The sequence below is a fragment of the Fistularia commersonii genome, chromosome 33, assembly GCF_037954325.1.
Source record: "Fistularia commersonii isolate RoL2024-O1a breed Wild chromosome 33, RoL_Fcom_v1.0, whole genome shotgun sequence".
Taxonomy (NCBI): Eukaryota; Metazoa; Chordata; class Actinopteri; order Syngnathiformes; family Fistulariidae; genus Fistularia; species Fistularia commersonii.
Window position 1 is genome coordinate 5,741,642 of NC_141316.1, and position 13,963 is coordinate 5,755,604.

Here is a 13,963-nt window from a genome sequence, read left to right on the forward strand (position 1 = left end):
TAAAGTCATCACATCTCTGTTTTCGCATAACTTTTCGCACATGCGCAGTCAGTGTGGAGTCGGAGAGAGGGCACGATGGCTGATGTAAGTGCAATGCTACTCTCTCTGGTGGAGGAATTTGTTTCGGGACTGCAAGACAGCAAGGCCAAAACTACTGCCACAGGTTAATGAGTCGTTTTTTTCACATTTACTCAAATAGCTTTCCAAGATAGTTTGTGGTTGTTGATTGCTAGCCGCTAATGAGCCCCATCTAGGATGCGTAACACAACATGATGGTTATCAAGCTAACTTAGCGCCACAACATCCTGTGTGTTGTTTCGACCGCTCAGGAGAAAAACACACATGCTGTGAAGCAGTCTGACAACATTTCCCACTTCCTCTGCATGTATTCATTTCGATTTATGTACTGTCAATGGCTAGCGTAGTGAATTTTCGCTGCAAGTTTAGTGGTGTTTGCCGCACGTTGCTTGCTAGCTGCCCTGTTAGTGACCGTGTGAAAGCATCTCCTCTGTGAACTCCGTACCTTTGAACTATGCCGATGCCTTTTCATAACCTAGTGTGTGTGTGTGTGTGTGTGTGCGTGTGTGTGCGTGCGTGCGTGTGTGTGTGTGTGTGTGTGTGTGTGTGTGTGTGTGTGTGTGTGTGTGTGTGTACACATCACATGTCAGAACACTGCAAAAAAGAAACTAGACCTTTAACCTGGTTTTTCTTTTCAGGTGTCAAGAATGGACAGTTCACAGTGCTGCAGCTGGTGGAAGCACTGGGGTAAGCTGTCACCACTTCAACCTGTAGTTAAAAGGAAAACAACCAGCAGCTAGAGCTCCCTTTTCCTCTATTTCAGGACCAGGGTGTCATAACTTGCAGTTTATTTATTGTAATTTGCCTTGCAACGGGTGTGTTTTCTCAATTTCATCCAGTCATACAAGTGATTCTTGTGCAGTCATGTTACTTTTCCTCCCGCTGCAGACAGAGCCTTACTAGCTCACAGCCTCACACTCGAGCCAGAGGAGTCCATCTGCTCTCTGAGGTTTTACAGGAGTGTTATGGAAATCTCACAGAGGCAGAAGGTACGAGACTTCCATCTCATGATAAAACTGCCAATCGAATTTTTTTTTATGGTCTCTGGGTGCAAACTCTCTCTGCTTCCCTACAGTTGAGGTGCTCATAGCGTTCTATGAAAATCGTCTCAAGGATCATTATGTCATAACACCACCTGTCTTAAAGGGCCTCGGAGCACTGGTGAGGTCTTGTAAAAGCTTATTTTTCAGACTTAGGGTGTATATATGGCTTGTGACATTCATTAAAGTTTGCTAGTTGCACACATAACAGCAGATATCAGGTTGGATCTTATTTCTCCAATAAATTGTCTAGCGTGTGTTTAAAAATCTATACCTCTTGCTGCCTATCTATCGATTACAACAATCATATTTTCTTTTTTTTTAAACCAATTTTTACAGACAAAGTGTACAGCGTTACCTCCTGGCTCTGCTGTTTCCATGCTGAAAGCCTTGTTTCAGGATGTTCATGTTCAGGTGATGCACAAGTACTTTCAACAAATTATTTTTACATGTCATTTGTATTTGATATGAATTATGTGGATGCATCAGGTACAATTGAATTATATTTATGAGGAACTAAAATACAGTCAATTTAACAAGGAATTCTTGGTCAATGCCGGTCTTTCAGTGTTGGAAATAATGAAGCAGAGTTGCAAAATGTTTTTTTACAGAAGTGAAAGCAAAAGAGAATCAACACAAATTTCAAAATATATGCATCTGTACAGAGATAGTATCACTCTATATTGTAGCGTTCCGAATTTGGAAAGAATCACAATGCAGTATCATCTATTTTCTCTATGTGTATCATATAGCTAGCCATGCATGTGTCCACTGAATAAACACATACACTTTACACTCGTATTGGTTACTTATTGTAATGCTGTTTACTTTATAAAGCTAATTTGAGATGCAATGTGAGAAATCAACACTTTTCACCATTTGGTTTTCTTCCAGTCACTGATGATAACCGAGAGACTGTGTGTCTACAACATGCTCATTAATCTCATGGAGAGCAGAGAAGCTGGTAAGTGGCTCATTTTGGCCAGGTTTCATGAGAGATTTAGGTTGTGTGAATATTTAATTTGTGACAATTTATCGATATGTAAATGTAACTGATTGCCAATTATCCTATAAATTCAATTATCCTATAGATCACATATTTTTAGTAAATTACACTCTAATGCAATGACATGGTTAGACGGTATTTACTATCAAACTATCAACAACTTCAGCCGCTTTCTGCTCATCACATGGACTCTGGAATATTTCACTTGTGGCTCTGACGTTAGATTTAAATCACCTACCAACCGTCTTTGATTGTGAGGCAAGGAATGAAATGATTTAGGAGTCTTGTTGTCTTCCAATGTTGTCCACAGAACTGAAGGCTTTGGGAGCAGACTTTGTTTTTGGTTTTGTCCAGTCAATGGATGGAGAGCGGGATCCTCGCAACCTCTTGTTAGCCTTCCAGATTGCCAAGAACATCATCCACAGAGGTTACGATCTAGGTGAGTTTAACCCATGCATTTCTTTTTTTTTTTGCAAAAATTCACAAATAAAGCAAGAATGGTCTCTTGTCAATGACCTTCCTGCTTTTTCAGGTAAATTCAATGAGGAGCTGTTTGAAGTGACATCCTGCTATTTTCCCATTGACTTCACCCCTGTAAGTCCCTGTTTACTTAGCTACTACCAAGTGAGAACTGAGGGAAGCAGACAGAAATGTTATCCCCCACTTCCTGTGACCTCAGACAAACTCGTTGCAAAAGAATAACCACGTGGCGTCGGCTTCTTCTCTCCATCGTAGACTGTCTGGAGCAAACAAGCACTCCACCTCAATGCTGATGATGATGTGCTGTTTCATATTCTCTTATCATCACAGTAATAAAACATGTTGGAATAATTCATAGCCCATTTCTGTCTAGAACAGGCAATTTCCCTTTTGGTCCTCACGTATATTTAGTTTTATAGTCTGAAGTCTAACAGGATGTCTGGTGTCTGACCAGCCTGGACTCAGACCAGCAGTGTTGCACCAACACTGAACAATTGACCTAATTTGGTTAAAACAACATTATAATATTAGCAGTACGCCCCCCCCCCCCCCCCAAAAAAAAAAATCCTTGATAATTGTCTTAAAGTGCCAAGGGAGCTGTTGAAGTCTCGCTACTCCTACATCCAAAAATGATCTGGGGAGGGAGGTGTAGGGTTTCTTTTTAATAAGCTGTTAATGGTATCATTCATCAGCCCCAGTGTGCATTTCTGTTCAGCCTTGTTATAAAACTTTATCATTAATATCAGCCAGTTGATTTTTCCCAAGAAGCAAGAAAACCTTTTTAATTCACATTTTTTTTGGTTTATTTAAAGAATGTGGAAAATGTAATTGATAAATATGCAAGAAACTGCCTCAAATTCTAATTGAAAATAATCTAAAATCAGGAGAAATTTCTCAAAGAATACACAAAACTGTATGTATTTAGGAAATAATATAAAGATATCAGGAGCTGAATATTTGAATATCTTTACCGACACACTATTTTAGCCATTAGAAATTTAATGACGTCACACTAGGACTCTATGTTAATGCTAACCCTGTCACACCTGGTCACTCATCTTTAAAACACAAACTGACATGGCTTGTTTATGTTAAAATACTCTGTCGCTTCATTAACCCTCTCATATCCATAACCTGCCTATCCCAGCCTCCCAACGACCCACATGGCATCACCAGAGAGGAACTGATCCAAATGCTAAGGGACGTCCTCACAGGGACGCCCAAGTTTGCTGAGGCAAGGCCTTTTTATGCTCTTGATTTAATATTTTTGTTGGCGGGGAACGTTTGTTGAGCAGTTTTCATTCCTTCAACCGTACAGTTCCTGTTGCCTCTCATCATCGAGAAGCTGGACTCAGACGTACTAAGTGCAAAGCTGGACTCTCTACAGACTCTGGTAAGAAATCTCTGCTGGCCTGTAAAAATATAAAAAACATCTCCGTCACTGAAGTTACACTCGCAAAAGTAACAACTCAGAGCCGGGGGAGCTGTGGTGAGGAATTTAACCACAGTGCAGTGTCACCTTTTCCCAGAAAAGGTCAAAGCACTCTCCGCTGATCTGAATCAGGTCCAAAACATGACTTTTCTCTTTAAAAGGTGAATAAAGATATTATCACTATTTGACTGAGTTAGATGCTTTTCTTTGGGGTTTTTTTTTTTTTTTTTTTTTAGTTTTATTTTATTTTGTTTTTATTTTTTTATTTTTTCACGTGCTATTGAGGAAATAAGTGACCTATAAAGATTATTGTATAATTTATATCTTGTTATGAGGTTTTGTAAGAATGTGTAAAACTCTGTTAAGGAACTTGTTCTAATAAATGTTCAAAAAAAAATAAAAGGTGAATAAAGTTTGCCTTAAATGTCTGTTGCTTATTTCACTAAATGTTCTGTTTTTAGGCTGCGTGTATGCCAAAGTATGAACATAAGGACTTGGCGGAATTCCTCGAGGGACTTTGGACGTCACTGCGCCGAGAGGTTTGTTCGAGACACATCTTTAGTGATTTTTGTACAAATTGAATAAATGTGTCCTGAATACAGTTCAAAAGATTTCGAGTAAACTATCAAACTGTCAGGTCTTCTGCCAGTTTAGATTCAATCTATTCTTACCTGCAGGGGAAAGAGATTTTTTGTCGGGCTCGATGTTAGTTGGCCTGGAAAGCATTTGTTGCTCTTTTCTTTTAAATGTATTTAAAATTATTGAGGTAATGTACCGTAAAAACGACTGGATTCATTCTTGCCTCATTTTTGAAATTTTGCTCCCCTTAAAAGCAGGAGCCACGATCATTTTCCTCCAACACTGTAGTTTTATTTGAACAAAACAATGGCTTTTTAACTCATTATGCTGGGAAGCAAATAAATATAACTAGTATGAATAGTATTTTTCTGAATGCGGCGGCTTAGACGATCAGCTTCTGCTTCCTCTGTGGTTTCACTGCAGGTGTTTCAGACATCCAGTGACAGGATCGAGGCTGCAGGTCTGGCTGCTCTGACGGCACTCACTTCCTGTCTCTCTCGCTCAGTCCTCAACTCCAACTCAGAAGACTCCCTCAGCACCTTCCTTGAGCTCGTTCTCAGAGGTGGGCCGTTAAAAAAAAAAAAAAAGAAAAATTCACGTTGCAGAGCCAAGACTGGATCTTTTCTCAAAATCCAATTAAGACTGGTATTCATAGAAGAAACATTGTACACTGTAACACTGAACATGTTACAAAAGCGCAACAGTGTTATCAAAGTTTTTCAACGAAATGCTTATTTTTCCACCACTGTTCCTTTATCTCTTTTTTTTAACATTTACATCACTCATTTTTATTGAAGCAGGCACTTTTTGATAGTGATTGATTGTCTTTTATTTACAGTCTGAACACACATACAACTCTATGTTTTGTCTGTAAAGAATTCCAAATGATTATTTTTGGGCGGGTGGCAAGCCAGCAAAGCTTCCTACATACACTGCGAATTTATTGGACTATCCAAAACAAAAAAAAATTACAACAGTATCCTTTTTATTTCCAGTTATTTTTTTTAACGGAGAATGTGATGTGGTTACAGACTGCAAGCACCACCTCTGTGAGCCAGACCTGAAGCTGGTGTGGCCCAGTGCCAAGCTGCTGCAAGCTGCCTGCAGCGCCTCCATCAGGGCAAGTCACATCATAATAAACGCAGTCATGCCGTCTCTCATCGAGCAGTACAACAGCATGACAGAGGTACAGATGTTGAACATTAGTTGAAGTTTCCGGACGGGACTGTTGTAGTCTCACGAGCCGAACATGTAGAGTGTTTTATGCCTCATCCCATTTTCACTCTCCCCCCCCCCCCCCCCTTTCTGAGCAGTGTTCCCACAGGCGCACGTTACTAGAGGTGGTGCAGAAATTCATCCAGTCAGTAAAAAGCGGCCAGTCCTCAGAGATCGGTGCGTGACCGCCCAGATATTTCCATACCGTTTAAAAATGCTTCTTAGTAAATGAGAAAGTGTTCCTGTCCAGCGTCAGCTAGGAGCAAGCGGTACCGGCACTAAGTAGATGGATAAATCAGAAAGATAATACTATTCACAAGAAATCATAGGGAAACTTAGCAAATCATTACTCAAAATGGGAAACCAAATAACCAAACAAGGAACAGTCACTCAACAGTGTCTATTATCAGTGACCGTAGAATGAAATGTAAAATTACAATTACATCGTGGTAAGATTGGGGATTTCTGGGTCACATTTCTCTTGTGTAAAAATTGCATTCAAAAGAATTTCCCGAAAACTTTGATTTCGGTCACAAGCGTCAGCATGTAAAAGAGCTGCAGCAGGATGTTAAATATGCTCTAATACATTTCCCAGCCGGCCTGTAGATAACGATCGCCAATGTTGTTCTGTTTCTTTGTCTCCGCCTGCGCCGCATCTCAGAGGAGAACGTGCTGTTGGTCTTCTCGCCGTCTCTTTGCGGCTTGGTCTTTTCTGCTTTGTCAGAGAGTAACGCCAGTCTCCAGGTCACTGCCTCCTCTACGCTCGCCACGCTGGCTCAGCAGACAGGTGAGGCAAGGCGAGGCGAACCTGCCGGACAGACGGCGCGAACGCTCAGGTCCGATCAGCGCTTTTGTGTCTTTTCTCCAGGCTTGCTGTCCAGCTCCGACATTGAGTTGGCCGTGGATCACCTGACCAGGCTGCTGCTGACGGAGGCCGACAACAGAGTCTGGTCAGCTCCGCCTCGTTGTTTATTCATAACACCTTAATACAGTCTGTTTCGATAATCCTATATTCTACTAACGATAGTGAGTTTCATGATGGGAGTGGGATCACCTTGGGATCATCTCTACTAATCTAGTCATTCTGGGGTTTTTATTTGTACCCTTTTCTCAGGATTTCCACCCTCTCTTTATTTCAAATCATGGAAATGTAAACATTCTGTCACCACCACCACCCCCAACCCCCCCGGGAAAAAACAAAACAATTGAGCCATTCAAGGCTTAGATCACTAGTTCATTCATGCGTCAGTATGTTAATATTATTATCTGTAATTAGGGTATATATTTACTTTTATTTATCTTTTATACAAAGGTTTAAGAGTGTTTCTGTAAATATCCCTGCTGTGCTCTGAGCCATTGTATCAAAATTTCACGATGATGTAAATCCAAATGACAAATTAAGGTAATTCACAAGAATATGATCTAAAATTTGAAAACCAAATATGGGATTTTTTTGTTATTTGAGTCACAGCAGAGGAAGCGCCACCTCTCATGAGGGTTGAATCCATTCATCTTTCACTCACATTCATCGACTGCTTGCAAAATATCTAAGCTAGCCCGGAGGCACAGCAGGATGTCATTACTGATCGAGGCTCAGTCTGCAAATAAGATTGAAGGCATTGCATGAATGAAATTCATTCACGACAAACTTATGAAAACTACTTAGAGGGGTAAAAACAGATATATATACATGCATATCTGAGACACCAATGCTCTTATTGTATCATGGTGCTCTGAGCTTTATTTTGCAGACTCAAAACCTTAACAACACTGGGAAAGCCTTTGGATTGTGCAAAAGAAAGAGCCCATTCAGATGGGAGGTTAGCTAGCTAAGCAAAAAAATAAATAATTGCTCGCGACTGAAAAATCGTCCTCAGCCTTGTTTTTGCACGCGCTGATGAAGTTTATGATTCTTACAGAGAAAGACCCTCCATCAGGTTCCTGTCAAATCCTGTATCCATGGTGAGCCACCCCTTAAACCCGTCTCTTGTGTTTTTGCCCCTGCAGTCTCGCTGTAACAGAGTGCGCCGGGCGTCTGGCTGAGCAGCACCCAACAGCTTTTATCACACAAATGATTCCCAGGCTGCAGACGGTGATATTTTGTGGTAAGGCTAAAGCCACGTCCCTAAGAGCAAAGTGAAGTCTCGTGTAGATTTGCAATTAAACAAAGACACTGTCACGTGCTCAGAGCCCATGGAGCAAGATGGAGACGCCGGTCCCACCGTGCGTCATCGCTGCATGTCCGCATTATCGGCCACGTCCATCCAGCCCGGCGTCGTCCAGGCGAGCACGCCTGTCCTCCTAGATGTTCTCCGTTCCGCGCACGCCGGTAAATGTGTAGGCCGATCTGTTATCACAGTTGGTAGGTGTGTCACCCATAATAGGAAAATAAAATTACCCACAGGAAAGGCAAGAATTCATTCAAGTAAACATTTCAAAAGGGTAACGTGTTTTTCTTGAATTCATTTTATGTGATTTCTTTTTTCTTATTTTATTTTAATTACATTTTGACCACCTGCATGAACATCAGCTTTCGCACACCTACCATGAGCTGGCCTCGAGGCTTGACCCACTTTGTTGTTTTAGGCGACTTTAGCTTCTCACTGGAGGACGTAGCGCTTGCGTGCCGCTGCCTCCAGAGGATAGCAGAGCAGGTCGAGGACACGGAGGAGGCCGGACGGTGTTTCCACGACGTCATCATCCCACGCCTGCTGTCCCTGGCGCTCCAGGCAGCACTTCAAGGTGGACGCTCCCCTAATTTCATTCCACGTCGTTTTTCCTCTCAGTTCATTACAAATGGCTTTGATAGATGATCGCCATTTATAGAAGTTCACTATCTGCCCGATCAGCACGTCCACCTCTGCTGCAGGTTCATTGCTGACCTCGCACTTTCCGACTGACACCTCCATGGTTCACTGTTTGTAGGTGAGAGGTCACCTGGCGGTCACAGTCCCCTGGTGGAGGAGTTGTTTCTGTCTGCCGCCATCCCTGTCATCAGCACTTCCTGCTCCAGGCTGCAGCCCAAGTAAGCGCCTGCCGCCTGTTTCTCTCCAGGTTTGCTTTATGAAAGGGCGTTTATTTCCCCAAATGTCATACTGTAAATCAAACTTTACACAAAACCAGGCCAGCAAATGTTCTAAACCATTCAGTGGTCAGGAAAAACACCATTGGTGGATTACAAGTCCCTTTTCTTTGTTGTCCTCTTCTTTTCACCATGTTGCTCTTGCTCGATCGCAGCTATCCTTTAAAATTCCATAAATGAAAAACGTCAGGCACATTTTTCCAGCTTATTTCATTTTTAACATATTTTATGGCAATTCATGGTTTTGACTATGGTCATTTGCACTGACGCAAAAGGACAATGTCGGGGAATGAACTGACAGTTGTATCCCGCCGGAGAGCCGCTCATGTCGTTTCCTGTCGTCAGATTGGCGGCCCAGACAGCATCCAGAGCCGTGTCTCTCTTCCTCGATGGCGACGTCTCCTTTCTGCCAGACAACTCCTTCCCTTCAAACATCCGTCTGCTCAAGGTTGCTCGGGCGTGCATCAACAGCGTTTTTTTAACATTGAGACCCGAGCGGTGTGTTAAGATGCCTTCTCTGTGTCTCCCTCGAAGCAGCAGGGGGACTCGTGGAGCCAGACCCAGCTGGTGTGTTTACTGGTGGGCTGTGTGTGTTCGTTACCCCGCACTGTGAGTCTCCGCTCAGCATTCAATCCTGCCTTTCCCACCGTCGTAAAACATCGCCGGTGATATACTGAGATGGTTTCTGGCAGACGGAGGTGCCCCAGAGGGAGCGGCTCCTGGCCGAGCTGGCCGAGCTGAGCTGCACCTGCAGCCACCCGTTGTCCTACACCTCTGCCGCCAAGTGTTTTGCCGGCCTGGTGAACAAGAGCCCCCCGGGTCAGTTTGTCTCCGTAGACACGCCGGCAGATCCGCCTTATGTTGTGTAACCCCGCGGCCGCCTCTGTCTTTCTCCTCAGGTGATTCCCTCGACAGCCTCCTCCAGAGGACGACAGAGAGGGTGCACAGTGAGCTGGATTCTTCATCGTCACGCGTACGGACGCAGGCATTCACCCTGCTGATCTGGGTGAGAGCTTCCATTTGAAACGTGTCCGTCGGTGAGAGTTTCTCGATTGTGATGACGGGGGGAAAAAAAAAAGCTCACGGTTACGTCTCTCTCACCTCCAGGTTGCAAAGGCTCTGCTTCTTCGATACCACCCCATGGCCACGACTCTGATTGAAAGGGTAAAGCCCGATCGGCCGAACACACAAGAATCAGCTGCCGAAAGTTACCCATTCATCAGAAAAGATTTGGAAAAGACTCATGGAAAACCATCATCTCACACCTACTCACAATCTAAAGACAAGTTTTTGGATTTTTTTTTTAGTCTCAAAGATTTTTACAAAGTTCCAAAGTCACCTTTATTGTCTATTTCTCCACATATACAAGACAGAGGAATCGAGATGCCGTTTCTCACTTTCCCATGGTGACATGAAATTAGTCAAATAATAATAGAGGGCCCACAACAGTAAAGTGTACAACAGAAATTGAACTGTAAAGTGTACGCAGAAACAATCTACTGGTACAGAGGTGAAAGTATGACAGATTTAGCAGCATAAAAACTCGAAATGTATAAATATATGTAATTAGAATAGAGAGAATAGCAGTAGAGTTTTCTGTAGAATCAGTAGACGAGGACATATTACATATATTTACATTACTACCACTAGCTTCTTTCAGCAATTTTTTTCCATCCGTGCAATGTTTTCACTGGGTTTTCGCAGACCCTTGCACATTTTAGTCCATCTCCTTTCTTTCTCTGCTTGGTCGTGATATGTTGGATAGTTGGCATCCTACAAGCTGGGCTGTTCTGCCCACAGCGCCTCCATCCGCTCCCCTTTCTGGGCGGTCCTTATTGATCTGGACGTCCTTTGCCGTTCCCGTTCATCCAAAACCGCCAGCAAATATCGTCTCTGCCGCCAATACTGCTCTGATCGTTGTTTGTCTACCGGGTTTCCTGTTTTCGGTTCTGTCGGAGGTCATCTATTGGTTGTTGACTGTTTACGTCACCGTAAAGACTGAAAGATTTGCTATAATGTCAAACACATTTGATATTGTCAGAAGCTCAAGACTAGAAAAGGACTGATCAGATTACCAGCTCATCTATAACGACCGAGATGACAGGAGCGCGCCATGACTCTTAAATTTCCTTCCGTGTTTCGGTTTTTAGTCTGCGACCGCGGAAATTGTTAGGCATAAGCCCAGCATTTCTTGTTATTTTGATTCTCTTTGAAGCTCTTCTCTCTGCTCGACGACGTGGCCCTTGGCGCCGAGGCGGCCGACAGCTTCTCCCTACTGATGAGCGACTCGGCCGACGTCCTGAACCGCGACTGTCACGCCGACGTGCGCATCATGTACCGCCAGCGGTTCTTCAGCGAGAACTCAAGCAAGCTGGTCCAGGGCTTCAACGTAGCTCCCCAAGGTACCACAATGGTAACGCCGCATGAACAAATGATACTGGAGCGTGGATACATGTGGATGAAAGTTCTTCAAATAAATATACCGTAATTTCAGGACTATAAGCCGCTAATTTTTTCACACACTTTGAACACCGCAGCTTAAACAACGATGTGGCTAATTGTGCTAACGAGCTTCATGCCGCCAAAACATTTAGACTTGTTACATCGGACCAATGAAATTACCATAAAATTCTGAGGCTGTTCGATTACGACACTGAAAAAGACAACTTTAATGGTTTTAGTGCGCAGAAGGAAGACGAAGATAGCAATCAGTTGGAGTAGGACAAAGTAGGGATAGAAAATGGATGGACTTTTCCTTGTGTTATTTATTATTAATCTTTTTCATCAGCCGTGTTACCGGCAGTGTTCGGAAAAAAGCATTTCCAGTATGTATTTGTGGATGTTACCAGTATGTATTTAATTAAAAGTTAAAAAAATATTTCTTTGTACATATCTCCTGTTAAAACATGGACACCTGCAGCTTACAGACAAGTGCAGCCTATATATGTACACATATGTTAATTTAGTTATTTTTTGCCGGTGCAGCTTATATTTAGGTGTGCTCAATAGTACAGAAATTATGGTAATTTACTCGTTTTTCTCCCTCCTCCAGAAAAGAAGCCCAACTACCTAAAAGCTCTGTCCAATATAGTCAACAAACTCCCCAAGCAGGTCCAAGTCAGTGAACTGCCCGCGGTGAGTAAAGGCCAAGCTGTCCTTCTCATGTTCCTACATAGTTCCTAGTTCCTGATGGCGCGAAGTGTGTTTTGTCCCTGTCTAGCTCCTCTCGTTGCTGCTGGAGGCCTTGTCCTATCCCGACCAGGGCGTCCAGCTCTCCACCCTGTCCTGCCTGGAGCCGGTCCTCGTCGACCCGCCACCGGTGTTAATCCAGCAGCTGGAGGCTTTGTTCAGCAGGCTGCTGGGCCTTGTGTCCAGTCCGGCCATGGTTAGTTAGGCCTTTTTTTTGTTTTTCGGGACGTGGCTCCTTCCCCACCCGCCGCTATCATTTTTCAACCGACACCCCCAGCAGCAGTCATCATGTTAACAGACTGCTGTAAAGAAATATCGTCCCGTTCTTGCATTGCAGAGTGTGAAGATTGCCTCGCTGCAGTGCATCTACGCTCTTTGCCGCCTCCCTGTTCATGAGGTAAAGAGGCTTTGGAGTGCCTGTTTTTGGTGTTTTATTTTGAAGCATGAACTGTGGGATGTCAAACGTGTCTCCACGAAGCAGCGCAGTTACTCAAAGAGGTCGATCGCCTCACAGTGTCCAGTCCAGGTTCTTCCATCAAACTGCTTGTCCAATGACTGTAATGTAAAATTCTTTTAGCGATAAAAAACTTAAACTGCTCGCAGTGGCACATTGTTTTTCGCCTTTGACAGAAACAATAATAATTTTGAATACAGGAAAACACAATGCAGTTTTACGCAGGAAAATGATAAAAATATTAATAAAATAAATCTGTATTTCCCTTTATTTATAATTTAGTTGATGAATACTTCAGAATTTTGTACAATAAGCCATTTTTTTTTTCTAACAAAGAACACGGTGGAGGTTGTTATCTGTCAGGGATTTCACCATTTGGTTCTTGACAAATCCTCATAGGGAAGGACAGATAACTGTGGGAAGGAAATTAATTTGGAAAAATAAGAAATAGTTGATTTATTCCCACTTTACTATTTTTCTAATTCTTACAAAAATGGCATTTCAAACTGATTTACTGATTTCGGTAAAAAAGAATTGTAAATACAAATACGTTTACCTTACTGGTTGATCTGTATGCGCGTTAAAACCAAGTACAGAATTATGATAGTGGTACCTTGCACCGCCGCCCCGATATGTTTGGCTTTCAGATCTTGCCATATCGAGCGCGCGTTCTGAAAGCCCTGGCCGTTCCTCTGGATGACAAGAAGAGGCTGGTGAGAAACGTGGCGGTCCAGGCACGAGGAGAGTGGTAAGAGCCAGAGGCCGGCACGCCAGCCCAGCGTTACAATCCACATCGGCACCCTAAATTTCTTTCGATCGGCAGTGTTTTCTGACAGTGAATGTATTTCTTCTGTTAAGCTTACGCCACAGTTCAGTGTCACCCTGTCAAAGTTCTTCGTTTCTTACATGTGAAACAGTTGTTAAATCAGTTCTGACCTGCAGGAGCCTGTGCTCGCGTTCGGCTCTTTGCCAAATCACGTCCTTTGTCTCATTTCTCTCACAGGTTCCTTTTGGGAAGTCCCGGAGGAAGGTGATTTGGGCTGACTCGAGCCCCCGCAAAGCAGCGAGGCAGCAGAGCAGAGGGGTGGAAACCTACAACCGTTGAGACCGTGTTCCAGGTTCAGAGCTGCGTAGCGCTTTCTCTCCCCTCCTCAGACCTCTTCCCCCTTTATCTCCCACCTCTTCTCCTTTGCACCAGATTCCCCCCATCCCCCTCCTTTCAACTGAAACGTTTTATCTTGTAACTGCCTGTATCTCCGTAAACGCACATAAAGATCTTGGTCGACCGCGAAACGTCGTCTTAAGATGTAATGTTAAAGATTGTTGATGTGTTCTCACACCTCATGTTCGGTATGTTTTTTTTTTTTTGAGTGTGTAGCCTAGAAAATATCAAATATGATCATCTGCA

General features: G+C 43.2%; 1 protein-coding gene across 1 annotated transcript; it reads left to right on the forward strand.

The window, feature by feature from the left end:
* Positions 1-61: 61 nt before the first annotated feature.
* On the forward strand, positions 62-13,767 carry mms19 (MMS19 homolog, cytosolic iron-sulfur assembly component). The gene is made up of 31 exons (XM_086141068.1): positions 62-163; positions 717-765; positions 967-1,067; positions 1,154-1,239; positions 1,458-1,532; positions 2,013-2,082; positions 2,435-2,563; positions 2,657-2,718; positions 3,752-3,838; positions 3,923-3,997; positions 4,498-4,575; positions 5,039-5,177; positions 5,647-5,801; positions 5,929-6,007; positions 6,492-6,617; positions 6,699-6,780; positions 7,838-7,935; positions 8,019-8,159; positions 8,417-8,572; positions 8,756-8,855; positions 9,258-9,360; positions 9,450-9,521; positions 9,605-9,731; positions 9,812-9,918; positions 10,020-10,076; positions 11,128-11,314; positions 11,965-12,047; positions 12,133-12,297; positions 12,439-12,498; positions 13,203-13,303; positions 13,559-13,767. Exons 1-31 carry the CDS (start codon positions 76-78, stop codon positions 13,587-13,589), a joined length of 3,069 nt encoding a protein of 1,022 aa, XP_085997194.1. The 5' UTR covers positions 62-75; the 3' UTR covers positions 13,590-13,767.
* Positions 13,768-13,963: the final 196 nt, after the last annotated feature.